The sequence below is a fragment of the Berghia stephanieae genome, chromosome 11 (assembly GCF_034508935.2).
Source record: "Berghia stephanieae isolate SIO BIC M18660-M18661 chromosome 11, UCSD_Bste_1.3, whole genome shotgun sequence".
In the NCBI taxonomy this organism is placed as follows: Eukaryota; Metazoa; Mollusca; class Gastropoda; order Nudibranchia; family Aeolidiidae; genus Berghia; species Berghia stephanieae.
In genome coordinates this window covers 41,365,741-41,377,709 of record NC_088370.1, presented here as the reverse complement: position 1 = coordinate 41,377,709, position 11,969 = coordinate 41,365,741, and the positions used below count along the sequence as shown (strand labels likewise).

Genomic DNA, 11,969 nt, shown 5'->3' with positions numbered 1-11,969 from the left:
CTACACACAAAACTGTGTGTTCCATGAACTTTTATAGTTAATAAATACGTTGATGAGCTTACTCAAAAAGGGAGGGCAAAAAACAAAACAGAGACATGATTGACATATCTTGAATACTTTTAAAAAGAAAAATGTACACATAAATGATGCAGATAATATTTTTAGGTAAGATAGTTCGAAAATGCGTCACTAGGTCTTTGTTATTGTTTTTTGCTCCGCGTTTTTGAGTAATGCTCAATGAACGGGTTTTAAACCCACTATAAAAGTTTTATGGTTTACAAAAGTTTTTGTGTGTTGGTCCGTTTACTTTCCGGATGGGAATGTTATGAGTTCTTAGCCCAAGCGTTTTTATATCTAAAAGAAAATATTCTACCCCCCTTTTACATAAAAATAAACCCTAATGATACCCCAAAAACACGGGAACCTTTTCAGAGGAAGACCCTCACAAAACCCCCCTGTGACCTAAAAAAAACCTCAAACATTGGACAAAAGCATTAGTCTCATCGGAGGGGACCTTGAAAACCCGAGAAAACCCTAGCAGAGGACCGGCAATATTGGAGACACCTCACACAGGAAATACTGGAAACAGCCAAGGCGACCCGATCTTTCGGTCGAGACGCGAAAGGCATCTAAGGAGGAGGAGGAGGAATGATACCAAGTTTACAATAATAGTTTGTAACGTCAAATTACCAAGCGTTAACTTTCACTAAAAATCAGATTCTTCTTGAAAAAAGAATAAATGATAATCATTCAAGTGTTTTTGAACTTGTCTTTTATTCAAAGATGTCGAAATCGGAATTGATTGAGTGGTAAAAATAAACGAAAACTTGTAAATATTCTTGAGCTTTGGAATTCGCACTTTATTCCTAATGCGCACTCACAAGTTCCTGCAGCGGCGATTGGGCACACGTCTGGAATTCCAAAAGGCAATAGTGTCTCATTCGTGTTGATGTTATTCGTTTAGGTAAAATACTCACAACATCCACCAACCACATAAAAAGGTACCAAGACAGGAAATCAAATTATACGCAACCTTTAACGTTTATAGACTCATGGGTGAAAACGAATCCGCCAACAGGCGGTATGAATACAATAACAAATAGCTGAGTGGCGTCAGCTTCGTTCCTTCTACATTCGTCTCGTTGTTTATGAGCTAATCATAATAATAACAACATCATTAAAACATTTACTGATCAAGCATTCGCCAGGACATATCTACTATTTCCCACTGTTTGGATTTAATGAAAACTTATCAATAATCGGCCGTAAAAAAAGTACCAAAAAAGAGCTGAGTGACGTCAACTTCGTTCCTCCTATTCATGCTATGTGTATAGGTGAAATATTCACAACATCATCCAGCCAGATAATACGTACCAACACACAAAAAATATGTGTAACTTTTAACGTTTACAGTCTGATTTGATAGTTTAGTGAGAACTAATCAGCCAACAGAGCGATATGAAAACAATAACAAAGAGATGAATGACGTCAACTTCGTTCCTTCTATAGTCTGAATGATAGAATTCAGTGAGAACTAATCATAAAAATGTCTGTCTAAAAACTATAGGTAGTATGCGCTTGGCTAAGAAGCTCACAACATTGCCATCCGGAAATATAACCGACCAACACACAAAACTACGTGTGATCGTGAACGTTTATAGTCTGGTTAATACAGTTTAATGAGAATTACTCATAAACGCGGATTGAAAAAAAAAAAAAAAAAAAAAAAAAAAAACCAATAACAAAGACCAGACTGACGTCATCTTCGTCCGATCTATAACAAAGAGATGAGTGACGTCAATTTCGTTCCTTCTATAAAAAAAAAAGAATAACCCCAAAGAGCTGCTGAGTGACATCAACTTGGTTCTTCTATTTCCGTCTGGCTGTTAGTGGGTTAAATTATCATAACAATTATATCATGATGTCATTATGTATGGCATGAACTACACCACGCATTCGCCAGGGTCTATCTCATCCTATCCACTGGGTATCTCGTCACCAGTAAAGTTGAAAACAGCCGTTTTATGTCACGGTCATAAATTATAACCTTATCATTTCTAAATTCGGTTATTCTCGTTTGTTTTTTTCAGCTCTATGAAAAGACGTTAGATTAGCATTCGGAGTTTTGGTGTTAATTTATTTCAAACGTTTTAACCGCGCAAGTAGATAGATAAATCCTTGTTTTGTTTTATGTTGGTAATAATAATAAACATTTAACAAGATGTGGCGTTTTAGTAGTAAAGCGGTGGTGCTTTTATTGTTTTGTTGTGTGTTTGGGAGTGAATTGTTTAGTGGCTGTTTAGCCTTGGACGCGGATGAGGTTACTAAAGTGCTTCAGACTTCTTTCGACTGTCATAAGTCCCAACCTGCAATGGCCGTGGCCTTGGTCAAGGATGGCAAGGTGAGAAAATATAAATGATTGGAATTTAGAATGGTTTGTGATCATCATCATCATCATCATCATCATCATCATCATCATCATCATCATCATCATCATCATCATCATCATCGTCGTCGTCGTCGTCGTCGTCATCATCATCATCATCATCATCATCATCATCATCATCATCGTCGTCGTCATCATCATCATCATCATCATCATCATCATCATCATCATCATCATCGTCGTCGTCATCGTCGTTGTCATCATCATCATCATCATCATCATCATCACCATCGTCATCATCATCGTCGTCGTCATCATCATCATCATCATCATCATCATCATCATCATCATCGTCGTCGTCATCGTCGTTGTCATCATCATCATCATCATCATCATCATCATCATCATCATCATCATCATCATCATCACCATCGTCATCGTCATCGCCGTTGTCATCGTCGTCGTCATCATCATCATCATCATCATCATCATCATCATCATCATCATCATCATCATCATCATCATCATCACCAACATCTATCTATAATTATTTTACGTATCGTGTGTCCAGTCAGTGTCCCAGTTGGTTTTATTCAGTACACTTATTGTAGTGAAGAGTAAAATCAATACACACTGCATCTATAGATAGTATACGCTTGTCTAAGAAGTTCACAACATTGCCATCCGGAAGTATAACAGACCAACACACAAAACTGTGTGTAATTATGAACGTTTATAGTCTGGTTAATAAAGTTTAGTGAAAAGTACTCATAATCGCGGATGGCAAAAAACAATAACAAAGACCTGAGTGACGTCATCTTCGAACTATCTATATGATAATGATATTGACCATTGATGCTAGGTGTTAAGATAACATACTCACAACATCTGCCAGCCTATTATAACGTTACAACACACAAAATATGTTAACCTGAAACGTTTATAGCCAGTTTGATAGAATTTAGTGAGAGCTGATAATACTCTTCAACAGTCATGACGTCACTTCCCTCGTAATGACGAATGGTAACTTAGTAACTGGCTCTAAACTATCTGAAAAAGGGCAGACGCCGTTATGAAATATTTCTCCGACGAGCATAAAAGTATATCCAAAGGAGAAAAACATTATATATATGATCATGTTTTGACTTTCATACATTCTAATCACATGACATATGAAAAGTTCTAGCCTGCATGATAAATGAAAAGTACCGATTTTCTTTGTTTAGAACCAGGCTGCTCGCACATCAGACTATTGAATCCAATTAAAATGGCCGTATAGAAATGACAATAAAGAGCAGAATGGCGCCATTTTCGTTCCTTCTATAGATGGGGGGAATCGACCTGTTTCCGCAAAATATATTTTAAAAAGCAATGCCTGTAAAATTGTACCCGTTCTCTGTGCGTTGTTCAAATTATGAAAGGATCATAATATAGATAGTTCAAAGATGACGTCACTCAGGCCTTTGTTATTGTTTTTGCCATCCGCGTTTTTGAGTTGTTCTCACTAAACTGTATTAACCAGACTATAAAAGTTCATGGTAACACAGAGTTTGTGTGTTGGTCCGTTATACTTCCGGATGGCAATGTTGTGAACTCCTTGGCCAAGCGCATTCTATCTCTACAATGAAATTATTATCCAAAGTCGGGACTCCATTAGCGATGTAGTAAAAAAGTTAATGAGTTATATAGAGCACGATTATCCATGAAAAAGAAAAAGAAGAAATTAGTTGCATCGAGCTGTGGCAGAAAACAAACCAACAACCAATAGGATTCAATAGTCTGATGTCACGTCCGCCCAGAAACGATCAGCTTGGTTCTAAACAAAGAAAATCGGTGCTTTTTATTCTTCATGCTGGCTAGAATTTTTTCACATTTCATGTGATCAGAATGTATAAAAGTCAAAACATGATCAGATGTCTAGTGTTTTTACCCTCTGGATACATTTTTATGCTCGTCGGAGAAGTATTTCATCAGGCCGTCCGCCATAGTTCCGATAGTTTAGAACCAGTTACTAACTTACTGTGCGTCATTACAAGGGAAATAACATCACAACTGTTGAAGCCTATTGCAAAAGAATTTATGTTAAAGAGAAAATGGAAATGGATTGGTCACACTCTTAGAAATCCGACAACTACCATCACTCTCGGCAACCTTTGACCTGGAATCCACATGGTAAACGAACGAATGGCCGATCAAAGATCAACTGAAGAAGAGATCTAGAAGCAGACACCCGACTTTGTGATGGAACAGGACAGAAAAACGTGGAGGGTAAAAGGCCAAAGTAAGTCATATCGTGGCCTTCGTAAAGTTATGGCCCGACATTGACCAAAAAATGACGTCAAAATGCCAGTCTTTTGCCACAAAAGAAAACAAATCGTGAGTTGTATTCAATAGTTCAACCAATGAAATAACTTGTTTCCATGAGTTCTACTAACGACAACTCACTAGGCGGTGCAAAACCAAATAATGACGTCAAACTGCCAGTCCTTTGGATTTCAGTGTCAGGCTATAACATAACGGGCATATCCACTAAATGTGATCAAAGCGTGTTACAAAGTGTCTCAAGCCAAGAGCAACAATAATTAAGATGTAGGCTAACATGACGCCTGTTAGGCGATATTACATTTTTTTCCCTGACAGAGACGATGCTGTTAACGGCCAGGTTCTCATTTTTCAACTTAATACGGTGAGACAATTTTAGTAAAGAGTCCTCTCAGGGAACTCAACTATGCGCTGCACAGAGCAAGATTCGAACCCTACGGTCCGAAGGTAAGTTTCATACCACTTGACAGAAGAAAAAAAAATAAAATCACATTTCACTCCGACATATTTTGAGGTTTAGATTGAAATGGGTGGACATGTTTAGGAGACGAGAGAGGGAGTATGTGGAAAGGAAAGTATTGGATATACAATTGGATTCAATAGTCTGATGTCACGTCCGCCCAGCAAGGAGCAGCTTTGTTCTAAACAAAGACAATCGGTACTTTTCATTCTTCATGCTGGCTAGAACTTTTTACATGTCATGTGATCAGAATGTATAAAAGTCAAAACATGATCAGATTTATAATGTTTTTCTCCTCTGGGTTCATTTTTATGCTCGTCGGAGAAGTATTTCATAAGGGCGCCCGCCATTGTTTCGATAGTTTAAAACCAGTTACTAAGTTATGTGCGTAATACAAGGGAAATGACGTCACGACTGTTGAACCCTATTAGCGGAAAAGAGGAAAAAGAGATGCCCAAAGACTGGATGGCTGGATAGGGTAAAGCTCGATATGGAAGAACTGGCCTTGGATGAAGATGATGCTATGAACCGAGATGCATGGAGATGTGGCAATAATCATGGCAACCCTGCAAAATGCCTGATAAGCTGAAAGAAGAAGATTAACAGCCCATACCATACGTATCACGCACCATTCATCTTGTATCACATGTCTCTCACATGAGCCTTTATTCTTAGTATACGTAAAAATATAAGCTTTTTGATAGGAGGTTGCATTGTGAACATTTCTGTAACCCATATAGATAGAACGAAGTTGGCGTCACTCAGGTCTTTGATATTTCTTTTTGCCTTCCGCATTTATGAGTAATTCTCACCAAACTTTATTAACTAGACTATAAACGTTCAAGGTTACACATAGTTTTGTGTGTTGGTCCGTATTACTTCCGGATGGCAATGTTGTGAGATACTTTGCCAAACGCATACTATCTATAAAATCGCATAGTGGCACTAATCATTTTTTTATTCAGTCCTTCAGAGGATTTGAGTCCATGAAACCGGAGTTTATCGTGGTTTCTATAGCGTGAAAAGGACAATAGCAATTGCTTGCTATCCTTGGATAGGACGCTAGTCTATCCCAAAGTACTTTCCGTCAAATCTAAAAGACCCAGTTACCCATTCTACGTTATGGGTGATACTTGATAAGTAGTAACTGCTAAACCTCTCCAATACCAATGAGAGACGCGGAGCCTATCTAATTGTTTTATATGCTACGGAATTATGAACCCAACATATTTTATGGTCCTTGTCTTGGGTTACCCAAGTTTAATTTATTCAACACAGTGCATCTATGGTCACAAATTGGAATTCCAATGAAAGGAATTTCAGACTTGTCATATTTATACATGAATTCTTCGCGGTTGCACGGTTTTATTATATCTATTGTTATGCGTGATTGTACGACACCAAACATATAGATATTCAACGTGTTATTTTTTATTATTGTCATTGTATTATAGACGTGATTAAGATCATGCTTGTCATTATGAATAATGATGATGATATTAGTATTGTTATTATTATCATTATTATTATTATTATTATTATTATTATTAATATTATTATTATTATTATTATTATTATTATTATTATTATTAATATTATTATTATTATTATTATTATTATTATTATTATTATTATATTATTATTATTATTATTATTATTATTATTATTATTATTATTATTATTAATATTATTATTATTATTATTATTAATATTATTATTATTATTATTATTATTATTATATTATTATTATTATTATTATTATTATTGATATTATTATTATTATTATTATTATTATTATTATTATTATTATTATTATTATTATTATTGATATTATTGTAATAAGAACTATCATTATTATCGTCAACATCATCATCATCAGCATCAGCATCATCATCATCATCATCATCATCATCATTATCATCAGTTTTTATCGTTAATTTTATTTTAGTGGTATCCTTACTGTAATGACAATAGTGCGGACATAACTGTAATTATCAATATTAGATATCGTATATCATATCACCTTAAAGCATAACCCTATATTTTACAGTACACATTGCATATTCTTTAAGAATACCACAAATTGAGAAGCAAATATAAGCATAGAAGAAAGTGTTGTTTTTTTTAAAACTTCCATTCTTATTATTGATATTATGAATGCTACGTCAAATATGAATTATAAAGCATTATTTAGTATTCTCACCTCATTTGTTTTTTTTCCCTCCAACAGCGCTGTTTCCTCCATCCTTTCTTAGATAGATGGATTCTTCAGGGAGGAATGCTGTTAAGTCGTGTCAGTAAGAAATTCTGCAAAGTCATATTAACAGCATTACTCAGACGCAACTTAACAGCATTCCTCCCTGAAGAATCCATTTATCCACAATCGAATGGAGGAAACAGCGTTGTAGGAGGGGAAAACCAAATGAGGTGAGAAGACTAAATAATTAGCGCTTCAAGGAACTGTTGGGTACTCTTTTTGATTCAAGCTGATTACCCTCAACCACTTTATGATAAAGCAAATAGTTTCGTATAGAGGATATTTTTAAAAATTCTTTCAGATCTTTAACATTAATATTAATTTGAAATTTCATACTACCCAATGATTTGGCAGTACGTAATTTAAATGTATTCTTCTCAATTACCCAGTATATTTTTGACCAATCAGAACATGACATTTGTGACACACCCCCACGCGTGCTTGGACAAATATAGATAGAATGCGCTTGGCCAAGGAGTTCACAACATTGCCATCCGGAAGTATAACGGACCAACACACAAACGCTGTGTAACCATGAACTTTTATAGCCTGGTTAATATAGTTTGGTGAGAACAACTCACAAACGCGGATGGCAAAAACAATAACAAAGGCCTGAGTGACGTCATCTTCGAACTATCTATAGTTGGTTGTTTATAAACAATCACGTGACTAAAATCGACCTCTTTTTGATAATTTTTAATGTTTATATACCGCCAAATAGGTGACTAATGGGAACGATCTATATTCATGTGTTCGTCCAACCAAGTCATCAATCACATGATTTGTTGCTGTCCAATGATTGGACATTTTTTTTCAGAAGTGGAAACACGCTGCTTTGTTTATGAAAGCTGTAGCATACCCATGTTATACCCATGACCAATCGTGATGTTAGATATTTCAAAAACTGTGAACACTTTTCACTAGTTGGTCACTTTGAGCACATATTACAATGTGACCAATGACCTCGAGCCCATGGAAATGTAATATAGATAGTATGCGCTTGGCTAAGGAGTTCACAACATTGCCATCCGGAAGTATAACGGACCAACACACAAACTCTGTGTAACCATGAACTTTTATAGTCTGGTTAATACAGTTTAGTGAGAACAACTCACAAACGCGGATGGCAAAAACAATAACAAAGGCCTGAGTGACGTCATCTGCATACTATCTATAGATCATGACCATTATCACATGATTTTCTCAATCATATAATAAACGTTTAAGTTTACACATGGTTTTCTGTTTTGGTTGTATTGATCAAGCGGTAGAACAAGTTTCTATTTTGCTTAGATACGTGCCATCAATAGTAAAACCTGTGTAGTTCGCTATGTCAACTAATCACTGTCAATGTTTACATTATGACAAATGTCCGAGAGCCGTGATTATCTACCTGTTTATTGAAGCAAAGTATCTTGAAATAAATATATGATCTATATTTGCATTTCCATGTGCTCGAGCTCATTGGTCACATTGCAAAATGTGCTCAAAGTGACCTACATAGTGAAAAGTGTTCACAGATTTTGAACTATCTAACATTACGATTGGTCATAGTGTTCAGGTTGACACATGGGTATATTTACAACATTCATAAAAAAATCAGCGTGTTTACATTTGTTCAGGAATGTCCAATCGTTGGACAGCAACAAATCACGTGATTGTTGAATCGATCGGACGAAAACATGAATATAGATCGCTCCCTTTGGAGAGTGATCAAAACCATAATTGTATTTTGTGTTATCAAGACAGTGAACTAATTAAATTATAATTGAAAAAAATCACCTCTCATTCTTCTATATTCTAATGTTGGAAATCCCAGACATTTTAATCGTTCTTCATAACAAACATCATGAAGAATCAGCACTAATTTTGTCACAAGTCTTTGGACATATTCCAAAACGATTGGTTGCCTTAATAATAAAAGACCCCTTAAACATACCTTTACTCCAAAACCGTATCATATATCATGTATATGATATATGTGTGTGTGTGTGTGTGTGTGTGTGTGTGTGTGTGTCTATGTGTGTGTATGTGTAATGGCTTATTTTCCAAAACTCGTCAAGTCGATTTTCCTACTTTTTAAGAGAAAAATTGAAACGTAAATTTTATTTTTAAGCATCAAATGACACAATAGCTAGTTCCCGTTCAGTTGTGCGAATTTGAAGTTTAAATATGATAACATAATAGACCGAATTATAAAAATTAGGGGAAATAACCATCAATATCTCAAAATGGGGAAAACGGAGTTAGGGAGTTTTCACTACTCTTCATATACATATATATATATTATTTTAATATTTACCTCAATGTTGGAGTCAGTCTACATCGATGTTTCAGGCCTAATCAGCCATCGTCAGGACTGGCACGCCCTAACCAACAAAAGGACAGTATCTGGGCTGACCCAGATCCAACCAGTTTTGCCGCAATCGACACATTTAGTTTTTTCATTCATAACTCTTTAATTCTATTACATAGTGGAAGACATCTAACATTAAATGATAGCTAATGACAAATTGCGTTTTTCTGTTAGTCGGCGATTTCATTGACGTAATATGTTGCGTAATATTTTGAGATACTGTTCTTTCTTGGTTAAAGCCAAGCAAATAACTCTACCTGTAACCAACAAAAGGACAGTATCTTATACGACCGTCTCACATACTGTTCACCCTGGTTAACCGCAACGCAAAATGCCTCGTCCGTATTCACCAAAAGAACAGTATCTCAGTTAAGAATATAGCAAAATACGAATAACTCGATCGACAAACGTTTTACGTCAGCGATGGCGAGCACTCGCCATCACGGACGAGTGAGAGGCAAGGCTAAGTGTGGTTGACCTGGCGTGAGGGGAATGAATAAATTATCTCCGTCAAGTTTGTAGGCGTGCCTCTGATATAATATTACTACATTAGACTATTCCTCAATCTTTTAGACCCTGACTCCTTTTTCAAGATGAGTCTATTTTTATTAAGCATAATAGCTTTAATTTACGCTTATTGATGATTTTGGCTATCTTGTAAATTAGACTTTAATTGTGTATCAGGGTTTTGTCATTGTACAACGATATTGGGGTGAGTGAGTGATAGTGAATTAAACCTAAGAATAGCTGGAAAATAGGGAATGTCCCCCTTCCCCCGCCCCCAACACGTACAACACACATACCTTTTTGTTTTAAAATCAATATCTTCATTGTCATAGGAAACGAAAAGCATGAAATGGAACGAAATCTGTTGGTACATTTATACTGAATGAAATAGGCGACATCATTCTTACTAAATTTAAAAAGGTGCCCAAATTATGAGCTAATAAGATGAACAAAAAAATATTTTGTCTTTAGCTAATTTCGCCCACAGGGAGTTACAATAGTACAATTTATTTAAAACAAGGGAATTGATTAAAAGTTCTGCTACATTAAATTACGAATTTTGCTTATTTTATTCATTTCTATGTACATAGATTGTATGGTGTTATTCACGTAGCAGCTTGTTATGGAAATATGTTTATCAATGATGACGCTAAGGTTTTTTGATTTATTTGAAAATTCTGTTGTGCTATTTCCGAGAGTAATAGGTGAATTATTTGCCTTCCACACATTAAAATCTCAGTTTTACTATCATTTACTATCATTTAATTTTAACTTGTTATGGTACATTCAAGATTTAATCTCATAAAACAGCTCGAAATTCGTTGTATTAAGAATTGTAAATTACTTAGGGGTACTGAATCATAAATTTGCGTATCACCAACATTAAAATGATAACTCAGATTGAATCTGGATATCACACGAGAAAGGGGGTGCTTATACAGAAAAAAAAAGGACAAGGCCAAGAACGCACTCCAAAGTTTAGTAAAACTTGTTCTGACTGAACACCATTCACCACGACAGTCTGCCATCGATCCTGTAAATATGGTGTAATCCATTTAAGGGCAATTCCTTTTACGCCGAACTTATTTTCTAGTCTTCTTAACAAAATGTAATGGTTAATTGTGTCAAAGGCATCTGAAAGATCTTAAAGGCATAATAAATTGATATTGTTAGCATCCGCATTATATAACAAAAGATTTTAAGAAGCGCCGTTTCAGTACTGTGTTGCTGTTTGTAGGCTGACTCAACTGTTGTTCTTAAGATGAGATAATTGTGTCAGTACTACCTTCTCCAAAAGTTTGGACAAAAAATAGAAGGATGTGTGGAAAGTGAGAGATATGAAGACGATGAAAAAGAAAAACACAAAAAAAACCCCCAAAAAACAACTAAACAAAAAACGCCTGGACAGACAGTCACACCGACACCCATACACACACACAAACGCACACACACACACACACACACACACACACATACACACACACACACTAATTAGTTGAAATGAATGAAAAATAAGTATACTTAAGTTAGACGTTTGGTTGAGCATCCGACCAACAAGCAAGGGGATCAGTTTTTTATTGCCAGCTGTATAAAGTTTTGTAATGGTTTTGCTTTCTGTTTTTTTTTCTTCTCATTTTTTATTACTTGTTTATAAAGCCCCTCTGCCCACCAATCAGCCACT

At 35.5% G+C, this 11,969-nt stretch overlaps 1 protein-coding gene across 1 annotated transcript in view; it reads left to right on the top strand.

Annotated features, from left to right (window-relative positions):
- The first annotated feature begins 1,958 nt into the window (after positions 1 to 1,958).
- Positions 1,959 to 11,969, top strand: part of LOC144957020 (uncharacterized) — a 28,517-nt gene continuing 18,506 nt past the window's right edge. The window contains exon 1 of the mRNA XM_078887947.1: positions 1,959 to 2,401. Coding sequence (XP_078744073.1) covers positions 2,222 to 2,401 — 180 coding nt within the window. The 5' untranslated portion in view covers positions 1,959 to 2,221. The remainder of the gene's footprint in view (positions 2,402 to 11,969) is intronic.